The sequence below is a fragment of the Myodes glareolus genome, chromosome 3 (assembly GCF_982192425.1).
Source record: "Myodes glareolus chromosome 3, mMyoGla1.1, whole genome shotgun sequence".
NCBI lineage: Eukaryota > Metazoa > Chordata > Mammalia > Rodentia > Cricetidae > Myodes > Myodes glareolus.
In genome coordinates this window covers 106,050,732-106,067,933 of record NC_142028.1, presented here as the reverse complement: position 1 = coordinate 106,067,933, position 17,202 = coordinate 106,050,732, and the positions used below count along the sequence as shown (strand labels likewise).

General features: G+C 38.1%; 1 protein-coding gene across 21 annotated transcripts in view; it reads left to right on the top strand.

The window, feature by feature from the left end:
* Cntln (centlein) overlaps window positions 1-17,202 on the top strand; it is a 254,984-nt gene that overhangs the window by 201,143 nt on the left and 36,639 nt on the right. For all 21 annotated transcript variants that reach the window (XM_087904885.1, XM_085686221.2, XM_085686220.2 and 18 more), the window contains one exon: window positions 13,594-13,785. In XM_087904885.1, coding sequence (XP_087761011.1) covers window positions 13,594-13,785 — 192 coding nt within the window. The remainder of the gene's footprint in view (window positions 1-13,593; window positions 13,786-17,202) is intronic.

The window sequence follows — 17,202 nt, the reverse complement described above, 5'->3', positions numbered from 1 at the left end:
AGTTCTCTGACACAGGTATGGCATGTGAAACATGAAATGTAATTTAACTTTTCTGCTTATTATTCATGCACAATATTATTTTGTCATTCAGACACTGCACTGACAGAGTTTAAGGGTGTTAAAATAGTGCTGCTGGAATAAAAAGGGGGTTAATTTACCATTGGCCAATTAGCCAAGGGTACTTAATGGTCTCTAAAGGCTACTGAAGTCTAACTACTAGCAAAAGCATCGGTGAAAAGTCCTCTACATTACCTTCATTTGCTTGACATTTTCTGAAACATACTTTAGGCTGTTAATAACTGCATCTATTAGAAAAGAGGTTTTGTGAGTGAAGCCGTAACTGAGTAGAATTTCCATTCGATATTTTATTACATAGATAATTACATTTTCTGCCTAAGATACTTTTTTGGTTATATTCTGTTTCTTTTTTGAATCTTGAATGAACTCAAGTATCAAAACAAAAAAGTCATATTTTAAACATAGAACTCTTATTACTAAATTTGAAAGATATAAATCTAATCTGTATTATCTTTGTATGTACTTATGTAGAAATATGTGTGCTAGTGACCAAAAATTTAATGTAATCATCTTCATAACTTATATGATCAATCAGTGACTATGATTGACAGGGAAACACACATAATTTTGTATCCTTCAGTTTTGTTCCCTATGAATGAGGAATATTCTGAGTAAGAAAATATTAATTATGTCCACCAATAAAGCATCATTAAGTTTAGAATGCATTTAAGAGGCTCTTCCATGTGAAAGTCTCAAGATACAATGAAATTTGAATTTTTCTCCATTATCCTACTCCAAGACAATTCTGATGACAAAATTGTTATAGTTTTAAATTGCTGCCTCTGTAATTACAAACAAGAATAGCCTGAGAGGATATAAATGAATTTTGATTTTTGTTCAACATTAGTGTCCTGTGTCAGTCCTAATAAGAATTTAAGATTGGACACACTGGGATCTAGGTGTGGTGGCATATTCCAATAATTCCAACACCGTGAGGCTGAGGCAAGAATATCAAAGTTTGAGGCCAATCTGACACACAGATAGTCAGTTCTCTCTCTCTCTCTCTCTCTCTCTCTCTCTCTCTCTCTCTCTCTCTCTCTCTCTCTGTGTGTGTGTGTGTGTGTGTGTGTGCCTGTCTGTCTGTCTGTCTGTCTCTCCCTATGTCTCTGTTTCTCTGTCTGTCTGTCTCTGTGTCTCAGTGTAGCTACAGGAGGGAGCTATACTTTGCTGGCTACTCTGGCTGTTCTCTGACCTTTGTCCCAGTGGGGACAGGAAAGGGCTCTTCTGCCACCAAGCTTTGCTGACAAGAGCTTCCCAAAGCTCTGTTTGTAACCATAATGTCCCACCTCATGTTTTGTTTTGCCGCTCCTTTAAAACTACTGTTTGTGTTTTTCAGATCCTACTATCAAAGCAAATCTTTTTACCTTGTAGAAATGATTATTAGATTAAAGTTTTACTCTGGTGGCGAAAAGTAAATGGCAAACTGAGGGTCTTTGAATGCTCTGTGGTGGTTTTCATGCACAAAAAATAATGAGCCAGAGTCACTCTTCATTCTAACTGTACCCTGTTCTGTTCTTCTCTGCGCAGTGCTGCTTCTGAAGCGTGTGGATACTCAGATGGTTTCTCCCCACGTGCAGCACAGAGCATCCTGGTCGTTGAGCTCGTGCTCGTGGGTTTTTCTCTTTAAGCTGCAAATCGTTCTCTGCAGAAGTGGTTCAGACGCCTTCGTAAACGCTTTTCTTCTCTATTTCAGGTCTTTAATATCCTAAAGGACCCAATTCTTGATTGGCCCTGTTTCCTCTTTCTAATAATTCATGCTCGAACGTTAAATATTTACCTGGGTTTCCTGCTGGAGAAAAAAAATCAGTTTCCTCAGGGCTGCCTTGCAGTTACTTACCTATGCTCTGACTGATAACTTCTCCAGTGTGAAAGTGCAAAGGCAGCATGGTTGTATGGACAAGTGATACTGTCCCTAGTTTGGGGGACACAATATTTCACAGGGATACAGGGAAGCAAAGTGGTCAGTATTTGCCAAACCAGCACTGAGAGCAACAGCAGCTCCTTCTGCTTCTACTTCTCTAAAACACTCCTGTCATTGTTAAGATAATGTCTTAACATAGGCTCATGTGTTGAACAAGTGCCCCTGAATGGTTGGCACTTTTTTGTAAACTGGCGCAAATGCAGAAAGGCAAAGTGTAGCTGGAGAAAGTATGTCACTTTGGACATGCATTTGAGGGTTATACTTGCTTACTTCCTGGCCACTGATAAGTGAGCTACGCTCTAGCTGGCACCATGCTAAGAAAGAGAAATACTCTTTGTGATAGTCTGATAAGAGACCCTGCTAAGCTGTGACTGTCCCCTGACCAAAGGAAGACAGGAGTTATTAAGTAGATGGTATTTTTAAGCTGCTAACTTTGTGGTGATTTTTTTATGCAACAGATATTTTTTCGTATTATTGCAAAGTATAGCTAATCAACTTCAATAGTCTGTTGTTGTTAATACTAGGCCTATATTTAGCTTTCTAAAAGCAAAGCTTTTAACTTATTATTGAAAATACAGACTACCTATGCCACATGGTATACCAAAAATGGAAATGGTTGATTTTGAATTATAAATCTAGATTCTCAACGTTATAATGAAGCCCAGAATAAAAAAAAGTGATTTGTATATGAAGTCCCACCATGAAGGCAGACAGTGGAAGACCAGCTTGTGAGGTTTCATAGGGGAACAAGAACTCTATCCAGAACTGAGCTAGGGGCCACTTCAGTCCGATGATCTGAAAAGAATCTGGCTCCATTCTGCCCATGTCCTGAGAACTTTCATGAGGCTGAGTATAGATGGATTATTTTTTTGACTGCCAACTCACAAAAACAACATGGATACTTACAATTAATCATGAATGTTTATCCCATAGCTTAGACTTGTTCCACTATCTCTTATAACTTTAATTAACCCATTTATATTCATCCATGTTTTGCCTTAAGGCTTTTTACCTTTCTTTTATCTTACACCTCCTGTTTCCTCTCCATGTCCTCTGGTATCTCTCTCACACCTAGATTCATTTCCTTTTCTCCCTCTGCCCAAAAATCTTGCCTAACCACTTACTGCCTAACCACTGGACATTCAGCACTTTATTAAACCAATCAGAAGGTGCCTTGCAAAGATGTATCTTCTCAGTGTACAAAAATATTATTCTACAACAGCTGAGTTCAAAATTGATGTACTCATTCCTTTAGCAGAGGAAATTTCAAAACAACATTCAGAAAGTTACATGGCTACAACCCAGTTCACTTATTCCTGTTCACAGTGAGAAAGAGCAAAATAAGTAATAAAAATAGCAAGTTTAGTGAAGTGTATTGTTGTGTGAGCAAATTCAAAATCACAGAAAAGAAGAACACGGACAAAAAAAAACCCATTTGTATTGCTAGAAACAAAGTTTATTCTTTTCATTGGACCATTAGGAAAGGTACACAAAGGCGATACCCCCATCCATCAAAGACTTTATGAAAATGCAAATTTATTTCTCATGCTACAACCTTAACTGAAACAGAGATTGCCCCTGGAAGGGCTCCCTGCCTAGGGATATGTTTTCTCAGAAAAAAAAAAAAGCACCCAGAAACTGATGAGACTGTGAATCAAAAGAGATAGACTTTATCCTGAGCTGGCAACAAAATTTGGTAGTATAGTCTACATGTCACTGTCTTGGTAGGTATGAGAGATGTAAAATTAAGGAGATGTACCCCATCCTCTCCACCATGAGCTATTGCTTTGCATTTGATCTTAGCCTTTCTGACAGATATAAGATGAAATTTCAGAATATTTTTGATTTGCATTTTCCTGATAGCTAAGAATGTTGAACATCTCCTACGTGTTTCTCAGCCATTTGAGATTCTTCTGTTGAGTATTCTCTATTTACATCTGTACTCCATTTTTAAATTGGATTATTTTGGTTTTTGATATCTAGTTCCTTAAAACAGCCCTCTGTCATATGTGGGGTTGGTGAAGATCTTTTCCTATTCTGTAGACTGCTGCTTTGTTCCCTTACAAAAACATTTCTTTTCTAATTCTTATTTATTTATTGAAAATTTCCAACTCCTCCTCTCCTTCCATTTTCCTCCCACTGTCCCCACCCCCTCTCCCTCCCTCTCCAGTCCTAAGAAAAGTCAGGGTGCCCTGCCCTGTGGGAAGTCCAAGGCTCTCCCCCCTCCAGCCAGGTCTAGGAAGGTGTGCATCCAAACAGACTAGGCTCCGAAAAGGCCAGTACATGCAGTGGAATCAAAACCCAGTGCCATTGTCTTTGGCTTTTCAGTCAGTCCTCATTGTCAGTCACATTCAGAGAGTCCGATCTGATCACATGCTCGTTCAGTCCCAGTCCAGCTGGCCTTGGTGAGCTCCCATTAGATCAGTCCCACTGTCTCAGTGGGTGGACGCACCCCTCATGGTCCTGACTTTTTCATTTCCAATTTGTATCCTCTTGATCTTCTTTAGTTGTCTTATTGCCTTAGCTAGAACTTCAAGTATTTTCTTGAATGGAAAGAGTGGACAGCTTGTCTTGTTTCTGATTTTAGTGGAACTGTTTTGAGTTTCTTGCCATTAAATTCGATGTTGGCAATTGGCATGTCATATAGTACTTTTATTATGTTTAGGTATGTCCCTTTTTGCCCTGATCTCTCCAAGACTTTTGTCATGAAGGAGTGTTGGATTTTATCAAAGCCAAAAAGCAAAGTCAGGTGGTTGCTTCCCTTACTCTCTGATCTAGCAGGTTTTTACCCCACATCTGACTTCCAGGTCTTTGTTGGTAAATAGAACAGTAGAGACTTAGTTTAAACCTGTTTATCACAGCTGCAGTGGTGGGCATTGAATGCAGCACCATGGAGCCTCAGATGATAATGAAAATATCAGTAGATTCATGTGTAGCAGCTAAGTTGATAGAAAAACATCAAGATACTAATGACCAGTGATTGTTAATTCCTGTTATTTTGGTGCTTGTAGTGGTAGTGTGTGTGTGTGTTTATGTATGTGTGTATGTTTCCCTTCCCTGGATTTTGCTGGTGTGAGATTATATATTGCCTGTACTTTTTATAGGTTTAGCTAACTTTCTGGGTTGGAGTTTTCCTTCTATTACTTTCTGTAGGGCTATTTTTGTGGATAGTTGTTTAAATTTGGCTTTGTCATGAAATATCTTGTTTTTGACATCTATGGTGTTTGACAGTTTTGCTGGGTATAGCAGTCTGGGCTAGCATCAGTGGTCTCTTTGAATCTGCAAGACATCAGTCCAGGCCCTTCTGGATTTAGGATCTCTGTTCAGAAGGAAGGTATACTAGTAGGTCTGCCTTGATATTTTACTTAGCCTTTTTTCCTTGCTGCTTTAAATATTCTATCTTTGTTCTGTATGTTTAGTGTTTTGATTAGTATGTATTGAGGGAACTTTGTTTTCTGATCCAATCAATTTGGTGTTCTGTAAACTTCTTATTCCTTTATAGGCATCTCCTTATTTAAAACTTCCTTTTATGATTTTTGTTAAATATAGTCTCTGAGTTGTAGAGCTGGGTTTCTTCTCTGTATTCTATTTCTATTGTTTTTATGTTTGGTTTTTTCATAGTGTCCAAGATTTCTTGGATGTTTTGCGTTAAGAAGTTTTTAGATTTAACATTTTCTTTGACTGATGGATCTATTTACTCTATTCTGTCTTCAAAGCCTGAGGTTCTCTCTTCCTTCTCTTGTATTCTGTTGGTGATGCATCAGTAGTTCCTGTTTGCTTAGATTTTCCATTTCCAGGATTCCCTCAGTTTGTGTTTTCTTTATTGCTTCTATTTTCATTTCCATATCTTGAATAGTTTCCTTTATCTGTTTATTTGTTTTTTTCTTGATTTTCTTTTAAGGATTTATCTATTTTTTGTCTGTCTTTTCCTCAGTTTCTTAAAAGTAATTGTTTATATCCTCTTTAATGGCCTCTATCATGTAGCTATAAACATTCTCCATTCCACTGGTCCCCCTGGACTATCGGGTCCTGCACACTAACTGCTGCAGATGCTTATGAAATAACCATTCTGAGATTAGTATTAATTGCATACTCTTTGGTCTATTAGCTCAAACTTCTTATTAACTCTTACATTTTAAATTAACTCATTTTTATTAATTTATGTTTTACCATGAGGCTTATGGTTTGTTACCTCTTCCTTTTTAGGTGGCTATGTGGCGTCTGCCTGACTCAGCTTTCTTTCTCCCTGCATTCACTTTAGTTCTCCCACCTCACTATATTTTGCCCTGCCATAGGCCAAAGCAGCTTCTTTATTAACCAATGGGGTGCAGTCTGGTTCCTGCCTAGAGGCATTTTTTAAATTAAGGTTCCCTCTTCCCAAATGATTCTAGCTCATGTCATCTTGACATAAAACTATCCAGAACAATTGACCCCTTGTCAGTTTGACACAAAACAGATGACTATTCAACTGCAATATTTTCTTTTTCTTGTATCCCCAAGATGGCATGCTAATATTCATATCACAGTATAGAACATTCTAACATAAAAAAATAAGTTCTGTCTTTTTAAAACATCCAAAGTTGCTTTCATGTTCAGAGTTTCTCTAAAATATCCAAAGTCTCTCTAAAATAACCAGAGTCTCTCTAAAACTCTCAATTCTCTGTAAATTCCACAACATCTTGAAAACTTCGAAGTCTCTCAACTCTTGGTTCCTTTAAAAAAGTGAGTTACATGCGTTCTTAGTCCAAGAAGGAAGAATCATGGCAGTCACAATGCAGAGCATAGTTCAACAGTGTACCGCTAAAAGTCATGCTTTGGTGACTCACGACATTCAAGACTCCAAAAGGCTTATCAGAGCACATAGACCATGTCTTCTAGGTTCAAGCTGGCTCTACTCCAAGGCTGCTGCCCTCCTTTTCTCTTGTCCAGTGGTGCTGGCATCTCCAGACTGCTGGAGCCCCTAAGCTGTATGCTACCTTCACTAATAGCCTGTCCCGGGTTCTCTTTAGGGAATCTAACCCGGCCCCATGGTGCCAAGCTTCAGATGTGCTCTATGACCTTTTCACACCTTCAAAACTGGTATCCCCTGGAAGACTCTTACACATTACCAAATTTGGCAGCCATCACAAAGTACAGGCTTGGCCATCTGGACCACAGCGTCTCTGTGCTGACCCTGAGGAAACACTTCCCTGAAGACTCTCCTCATTGATGCTGGTCTCTTCTTAATCACAGCTGATCCTTCAGGCCCAACTGACCAAGACCACAGATAATTAGAGTATTGACACGTCATGATTGAGTCAGGCTTCCATCGTCTTCACTGCTCTCGACATTCTTATCTTTCAAGCTTCAATAAAGTGACAATTGAGCTCTCAGCCTTCAATGGCTCTCCCAGCCCAGTGTTTAAATGCTACCACTGTCCTCCCAAAAACATGTGGTCAAGGCTGTCGTGGTAGTTCCCAATACCTGATACCAATTATCTCTTAGGGCTTCTATTATTGTTATAAAACACCATGACAAAAATCATCTTGGGAAAGAAGTGAGTTCTTTAAACTTATAGCTTGTAATTCACCATCTAGGGAAATCAGGGTAGGAACTTGAGGCAGGAACCTAGAGGCAGGAGCTGAAACAGAGGCTTTGGAAGAGTGCTGTATATTGGTTTTCTTACAGGCCAATATTGTAGGGGTACTTCCTTAATTGAAGTATCCTCTTCCCAAATGACTGGATTGTTTTAAGTTGACATAACACTAGCCCTGCACACCAACCATAGTTAACTGTAACCTTGAGGTGTGATTCAAAATAAACTCTTCTCTAAGTTGCTTTGTTGGGTCTTTTATACCAGAAACGTGTCAGTACCTAATTCACCTCCCTTAGGTCCTTTCCTAGTAGCTGTTTGCATAGTTCTCTGGCAACATGGGAATTCACTTCATGCCAACAGGAGAAACACCTTCTCAAAGAGAATCCATAGCCTTTTTCCAGGGCCTCACCTGATTAGGATAATATCAGTCAGGACATTCCTAACTGCAGGTTACTTGAAGAAGAGCTCTAATTACATTCACAGAATTCCTTCATAATTAATGTAACAATTTAACCCTTACAGTGTTAGCCCATTTTATAAACAAGGCTGGACACTGCGAGGAGCAGAGGAGCAGTGTTAGGACGTGCTTCATTAGACTTATCTGAGAATTGTGCCTGCCACCTATTCATTCTGTATAGATATACAATTTTCTATAGTTTCTTAAAGAGTTTTCTTTCCCCTTGTTGGAAAATTTTTCAGTGTTCCATATTTTTAATTTAAATATAAAAATTTGTTATACAAAATTATGTGAGTATAGGGTATCATGTGGGATCTTGATTAAATTGTCTTAAACATCTGTACCTCAATCATTTCTCATTTCTTTATAGTATAAATATTCAAAATCCCTGCTCTAGTCTTTTGAAATAATCGGTGAATTCATGTTATAGCCACCTACTGTACATACCCGATCCTCTTACCCCTGTCCAGCTAAACTTAGTACCCATTGTTGAACCTCTGCTTTCCTCTTCCTTTTCCGTTCCCCTCAGTCTTGGTAACCACCATTCTGCTTTCACCTTCTGTGAGTTCAGCTTCATTGACGATGTCACCCGTGAATGAAATCATGTAATACTCACACTCCGTGCCTGTGCTGTGTGGCATTTTCCTGGGGAGACAGATATCTGTTCACCCCAGCGTAGGCAGCTACGACAAACCAAAGAGCATATAAACCAGGGATTAATATGGTCACTTATAGGAACACAGGTGAGGAGCTCCCTGCAGTAGCATGGACAACGTACCAGTAGCTACATCACTGAAGAAAATATTTCCTTCTCTCTCTTAACTATTTGTATAAACTCAAGAAGAGGGCATGACCCTGTGAGACCCTGCTTCCTTTAACAGTTAACCGCCTTTAATTCCTCAGGAAAGGGTAGGGCTTGTTGAGTCCCTCTCCTTTCTGTGATGGAAGGTTAGGATCCAGTTGTACTGCAGCCCTTCGGGCAATAATTATAACTGGTGGGTGTTTGGGAGGACACTGTTCCACAACAGCCTCATTTGCTTAATATAACATAGTGATCAGTGGTTCTAGCTCAGTGTTGTATTAAATAAGTAACTTAGAAGTAGTAACTAATTTAGAGCGATAGTGTTAAGTTCTATCTTATAACCTTTATTTAGAAATATTTGACTCTACTAGTGCTAATACATCTCAATGCTTATTGTAATTGATGATAATGTTGAAATGAAATAGATTTCCAGAAGACTACGGAAAGACTGTGGTGCTGGAGGCACAGAGGCAGAGGAGAGGATCTTTAATAAGCAAGCAATTCACAGGGATTCTAAACAGAAGCTCTACCTTAAGACAAATGATAGAATTATTAAATATACACACTAAGCAAAGCAACTTTATTAATATGTGATACTATGCTTTCAGCTTTAAAAATATATCCCCAGACTCTTGAAGGTAGCAGCCACAGAGTGGTAGTGTCCCCAATAATGCTGCCCATTTTAAGTCTTTGAAGCACTTGCATGCAGATTTTTAAAATTCTATTCTCAAAATTGCTCTCATAAGATAGGTAAATGTCATCTCTATTTCTAAAAGAAGAAATGACCCTAAATACAGAACAGTATTTATATAGATCCAGAAAACTAAAAGAAATTATGGCTTTCTCATTTTTTATTACTAAGTATGATGGGCATAAATACTTTTTATTATTAATTAATTTATTTGTTTATAAAAATTTCCACTTTCTCCCCTCCTCCCCCTACCCTCCCATTCTCCCCACTCCCTCTCCTCCTCCCCCCTGCTCCCACCCCTCCTTCCTCTCCAGTCTTAAGAGCAGTCAGGGTTTCCTGCCCTGTGGGAGGTTCAAGTTCCTCCCCTCTCCCTCCAGGTCTAGGAAGGTGAGCATCCAAACAGACTAGGATCCCAGAAAGCTAGTGCATGCATCCAAATACTTTTTTGATTAGAGATGGAAAGACAAAAACAAAATTAAATCATGCTTCCAATAACAAAATAATAGCAATGTTTAGGGTAATATTAATTTACTGTCAGATTATACAACATGCTCTCTTTATAACAAAGCTGCCTAAAAAGTGATTCTCTTGGGACAAACCAAGTATAAGCACATGATGCTTACGTGCACTTCTTGAATTATCTATAGAATTTCTTAACTACATTGAATTCTTAAGCTGATAGAAGGTTGGAAGACAGCCCAATTCACTTGTTTAAAATTCTGAGGGAATTCTACATATTAAAATATAAGAAATATTCCTTAAAGTCTCTAGATTTAAAATAGTTTAACTCTGTGTGTGTGTGTGTGTGTGTGTGTGTGTGTGTGTGTGTGTGAAGACAGAGTCTCATATATCTCAGGTGGCTTTACCATGTAGCTGAGGATGACTTTACACTTATGATCCTCCTAAATTAAAGCATGCTTATCCTACCAGGTGGTGGTAATGCATGCCTTTAATCCTAGCACTTGGGAAGCAGAGGCAGGAGGATCTCTGTGAGTTCAAGGCCAGCCTGGTCTACAAGAGCTAGTTCCAGGACAAGCTCCAAAGCTACAGAGAAACTCTATCTCAAAAAAACCAAAAAAACAAAGCAAACATTCTGACCCCTAGATGCAGTGTTGGGGACAAACTTAGGCCTCATAACTGTAGGTGTGTGTGTGTGTGTGTGTGTGTGTGTGTGTGTGTATGTATATAGATATATTTATATAGTCCCAAATATTATTTACTTTGATGAGACAATGTTCTTGTTTATTCTCCCAATAATCTTACTGTTTCTTCCTTTAATACCTTTTATATTGTTAAATTGATTTTGACATGTATGTATGCATGCTTTTTAATATATTTATTGGATTGATCTTTTTTCGGTAGAGACACATAAATGGTGTTAGAATTTGCTAACATGGAAGGAATAGAGCAATGGTGTTATATACCAATAAAAAATTAAAGAAAACCTGGGACTGTTTGTAGGAAGAATAGAGCCTCATTGAACCCAACTTTCCTGTGCTACATGAGAGTTCACTAATAACTGTGCCCATGAGTTATGTTTTTACAAAAGTAATATCAAAAGTTTAGCTTAGATCCATAGCATTAGCATCTGAATTTAAAATACTCTGGGACACACTAAGTAAAATACCATTGTTACTAATAAGTGGGTTTTAATTTGTATGGTGATAAGCTAGTAGAGATAAAAGCTTCACTTGATATGTTGTCTTTATAGTATGGTTTGTACTATAAGTAGGGAATTTTGAAAAATTTAGAAATTTCTTTTACTTCTGACATTATTTTTAGATATTATGGTGAACACACAGGTATACAGGAGCACAGTCATCTCTTATGGAAAGAATTTACTGGGATTCAGTCACTGAGAATTGAGAATTACATGCCCCACATGAGCTGTGATAGAAACTCAGTGTCAGAGGTTAGTCAGAGGAGCTCCTCCATACAGTGGGGGAAGACATTGTAGACTCGTGACTGATCACACCCTCCACGGCTCAGGGAACATTGTGGAAGCAGGGGTGGAAAGAGTGTAACAGCTGGAGGAAGTGTCATAGAATGCTGTCTTCAGGCCATTGCTCTCTTGATAAGACCTGCACAAGACTGGACCTATCAGAATCATGTAATAGGAGGGGAGGGATTAATGAGAAGTTATATAAGTCATTTATTTTCTTTCCATGGGGTAGCCACTGTTTAATTGTTCATGCATCTATCAACAACCCTTCGATCGTGGCCCTAGGAGGAACACTAGTTGAACTTCCCAGGTCACAAAAGTTAATTAAAAAGACCTGAAAGCAGATGGGACACTAGTTGGGAAGAGAAAGGGAATTAGTAGGAGGGGGACAAGATATATTATATACTTCTATCAAAACCTCACAGTAAGACCCATTCTTATCTATAATTAATATACTAGGATTCACAGATAAGAAAAATGCATTTTGCTGTGGGAGCTAGGAGAATAGAAACATTGATTTGCTGAATAAAAAATAAATAAATAGCAACAAAATTTTTGTGAAAAAAATTACAAGTTGTCCTTAAAGGTACAAGGTAGCTAAGCTAAGTACTATGTGTTGAGCTTCAGATGGGGAAGCTATTGGCTGAAGGAGTTCTCACAACAGTGGCAGACAGACCTGGGGTGTAGTAGGCAAGACTGACTTCAGGTGACATCATTGGAACACAAACTGAAGCTAAATCTTCTATTAACAAACAGCTGAACGTTATTCCGTTAGCATGAAGTAGGAAGTTCAGAGGAGGTGATAACAGTGTGGGTTTAGGAAGTAGGGGAGGTTAGGGTGGGGAGACGGAGCAGGGCTCTAGCTGTGGTCTCAGTGGAAGGTAAACGTTTGCACTGAGTGAGTGACAGAAGAATGAAATAAGTAAGTGTTTCATAATATAGAGAACTGGGCATTGATTGAACATAGAGAATTAGTGAGAGGAACTAGGATTCAAGCATGGATGGTACCAAGAAGAGTTCCAGGTTTGTTTTTTTTTAAAAAAATGGAGTTCAAGTTTAAATTTAATTATTATGGGCAATTCATAAATAAACATGCCCTGAAATATCTATAGAACCATGTAAAAAGATCATATGCTAAAATATGGACAAAGAAATCGTTTTTAAGCTATTAAAACATATTGCCAATGTTCTTTTGTCAAATCTTTGAATCTCTGGGTGTAATTCATGGTATTATGTGTTCATATTTACGGTGTGTGCTGATATATACAAAGACATATTTAAACATGACTGCATTGGGAGAGTTTCTGTAAGTTGTGCTTACATATAGTTTTCAATATAGCATATCACGTGTTTACATTACCACACAATTTAGCTCCTCGGCAGCATCATTTGCTATTCCTAATTGGAATTCATAACAAGAAAGGATCTTTTCCTCAGAGGGAGCTCAGAATCATTTTGTGTAATTGTTCCTTGTGTACGACTGCTATTTTATAAGGTTTGGGGGGGCATGGTGCAGCTACTCACAGAGCGCTCTGAGCTGTTCTGCTCGTACAGTTTGATGAGGATCTGCTGACTAGACTGACAGGACAAACAGTAAGGTGGTTTCTTCACTCCTTAGAAACAGTCCCAGTGCCTGATTAATAACAGCGTGCTTTTAAATGTCACATGTAAAAAATAAATAAATAAATAAATGTCACATGTAGAAACTTCAGCGTGATTTTATCTCAACATTACAGTTAGGATGATCAATAATCAACCAAGTAGATAAAACTGAGTGAGTTTGTTTGCATGCTATTTATTTTAACTACAGCCCTAACAAGCCTCATCTGCTAATTGGACTTTGCATTTCTGTTGCTAAATGAGAAGTGTTTTGGCTGCTACAGAGGGCAGTAAGATCTACCCAGTGGAATACACACTAACATCTGCTCTCCTGTCCTGCTCCAGCTTGACTCCTAACAAGTACAGCCGCCCAGAAGTCAGAGCTGGCAAATCTGTGTTTGAGCACGTCTGGCTCACCCATGTGTGTGAGAGCTAAGAAATGGGCACCATGAGAAAGACCAACCTGCACAATTTATACTCACAATCATAGATTAGCTCTAATCACCTTCATATCTTCCTCTTTTAAAGAAGCTTACTCTTGATTTGGCTGGACTTCGAAAAGAGAAAGAAGATTTGCTAAAGAAATTGGAATCTTCATCTGACATCACAAGCTTGGCTGGAGAAGTTTCTAGAGTAATGACCCCACAGATACATGTTACCACACTGGGTCCTTCCAGGAGCGTGGATTTGGAAATGAAGCAACTGCAGTGTAAACTAAAGGTGATTATACAGTGTGTTAGGTGCAAAACATCTCGTGAGTCACTCAATTCTGAAAGGTTTATTGAGTTGATTCTAATTTAGTTCAATAAAGGTCACCATGATAAAATATTTCAAAAACATGAATATTGCATCTGACTTAGTCATGCAAAGTTTGTAGGTCTATTCTCTTTCTGCTGTTACTTGATTTTCTCCTTTTCATAGACTACTAAGCACCATGGCCTACCTTAGGAGCTCATGGAAAGCAGGCACAATCTACTCTAATCTCCAACTCCTGGCTGCTCACTGTAGTGCCATTTCAAATTTATGTTAATAAATAAGGCCTGCCTGAAGATCTGGGAGCAAAGCAGTCCCACTGGTCAGCCTTACAAACCAGGTTGTGGTAACACACACCTTAATCCCAGTAGCCACAATGGCATGCACCTTTAATTCCGGTAGCCACCCTAGTTGCCATAGAAATCTGGTGAATGCCTTTAATCCCAGTGGTGCACGCCTTTGGTCCAAGCCCTAGAGAGGAATATAAAACAGGGGAAGACAGCTCTCAGATACAGTCTCATTCTGAGATTCCTGGAAGCAGGATCGCCATTTTGGTATGAGGTCGAGGTACGAGCCAGTGACTGGCTGTTTTGTTTTTCAGATCTTCAGGTTGAACTCCAATTTCTGATCCTGAGTTTTTAATCATGCCTCAGCTCACCACATCTTGGTCAAGATGAACAGAATCCTTTCAAACATATTGTAGCAACAAAATAAGAATTGTTTTCCTCTATGTTTGCTATTAATTATTTAGTTGTTGGTTGGAGATCAGAGTGCAAAGAAGAGAAGTGTGGAAATAGGAAGGAAACAAACAAACAAAACCCACAAAAAGGGATTGTTCTAATTGTCCACAGCAAGATAAGCTTGGAGGTGGGACTCCCAAGCAGAGCTCTTTTTGTTCATAAAGAATTATATCTAATTTCAGATAACTTGGCAGTAACTTAAAAGTGAGGCTCAACTTAGTTTAAATAGAATTGTAAGAAATAAGATCTATGTTTAAAACAGAAAGTTTATTTTTCTGCTTCTTAAAAGAAACTAATTATTTTTGCATACTTAATTATTTTCTTCAGAGAGAACTGCTGGCTGGAAGCTAACAGCAGTGGATATGGCACCATTGCTGTGCTACGCGTCACTAGCAGGGAACTCTGGCTGTAAATGCATTGAGTGCTTTGTGATTAGAATAACTGACTGCAGCAAAAGTAGCAGGATAGCACACTGTCAAACAGATGCGTAGCTATTCTCAGTCCAGAGGATGACGGGGTTTTTGTTTTTTGTTGTCTTTTTTTCAAGACATGGTTTTTCTGTGTAGCCTGGATTGTCCTCGAACTCACTCTGTAGACCTGGCTGGCCTTGAATGTGGAGATTCACCTACCTCTACCTCTCAAGTGCTGAAATTAAAAGTGTGCGCCAACACTGCCCAGCTAGGAGTATGATGCTTTAGGCTGGGTTTAAGTAGAATAAATTAGGGTAAAAATGTAAGTCAACCATTGCTTACACTATCCATTAGTAATAATCAGCCATGAAACTTCCATTAATTTAGCTGCTTCTTAGGCAGCACCTTGAGACAGTTTTTACATAGAGAACTTGCTAGAAATGTAAAGAAAAACTGTACACATTTCAGAGCATGTGCATTCTCTTAAACTGTGTTTTTCCCAGGAATATAAATACAGTTTATACATTGTTTCAGTGTTTAGGCTTCACGTACCTGAAGATGGGGCCAATACACTTGTCTTTAATCATACCCTGTATAGGTGTTTAGTTACAGTTATGTTATATAGGCTAAGTAGTCTTGATCCTAGTTTAACTTTCACCCAGACAAAATGTACTAGTAGGGCCAGTATCATCTGACTTCTAAATATGTTTTGTTGTAATACTTTAAATTGAGCTATATTTGACATATTTGGTTTTGCTTGCTACAAATGTTCCAACAATTAGAATTTGAAATGTGGTCTAACATAATTTGCTCATCTAAGTATCTGTGAGATAAGATATTTGCATTATACTTTTACCTGTGTATAAATAAATATCTGCCTAGTTTCAGAAGGGAAGTGAGACAGAAAGGGAAGACATAGAAGGCATGAACAGTTGTGTGGATGCTGGAGTCTGGACGTTTGAGCTCACTGTTGAGAGAGAGAAAGGATAATGTTTACTCTCATGCTGTTTTATGTTTTAGTATAGATATTTTTCTGGAAGAAATTTAAGTACATAATACTCGCTACTACTAAAATCTTGTTTCAGTATTCTTTCAAATTAGTTTACTGAAACTGCTATAAGAAAATACCACTGACTAGCTGGCTTAAACATTTCAGTCAGACCTGTGGCACATGACTTTAATACCAGCACTCTGGAGGCAGAGGCGGGTGGATCTCTCTGAGTTCGAAGCCAGCCTGGTCTACATACTGAGTCTCAATACAGCCAGAGCTACAGTAAGACCCCGTCTCAAAACCAACCAACAAACAAAAATGTTGGTTTTCTTAAAGGTCTGCAGGCTGGAAGGGCAAGATAATGAAAGTGTTGACTTTTCCCCCTCTTCTGAGTCCTTGCTTTAGGAACAAGTTCTCAACATGTATATTAAAGAACAGGATGGATGTTTTAGGAAGGAATACTTAGAGCATAAAGAAAGAAAGAGAGAGAGAGAGAGAGAAAGACAGAGACAGATACAGAGAGATACATAGACAAAGAGACAGAGAGATCCCAGCACTTAGGAGTCAGAGGCGGATCTCCAAGTTTGAGGCCAGCCTATTCTACCGGGCATGTTCCAGGACAGCCAGAACTACACAGAGAAACTCTGTCTCAAAAAACAAAAACAAAAACAAAACAAAGTTTGAAAATGTTAATATGGATATAAAATTGGAACATAAAAGGTTTGGGGGCCATTGAGAATAAAAGTAAACATATTACAATAGTCTCTAAAGGCGTGTGACATTATATAGTGTGGTCATTAGTAATATACTGTGTATAATTCACATGGATATTATTAACTAAATGAGGGATTATTCCAGAAAGAGTTTTTGTTTTGTTTTGTTTTGTTTTCAGAAAGAATTTATTATAAGTACAGTTTAAATATTTTGTCAAATTCACTACTTTGAAGCAACTTATTCTGGCGATTCTAAAAATATTACATATAATACTATATATGTGCAATATATAAATAAATAAAGTGAAAATTAAAAGCCATGCCCTGTTGAATTATTTGAGTTTTAAAAATCCATATAAAATTAAAATTATTTGAAAATTTAAATTTACACATGCTACATTTAAAGTTGGTCTGATGAAATTAACTTGTGTTTACCTTAATAATATCATCTTTTTAAATTAAAAAGATATCACCAAGCATTTAAATTGAGAAATAGTTATAATAAAAATAATTTATCGTAATTTTGAACT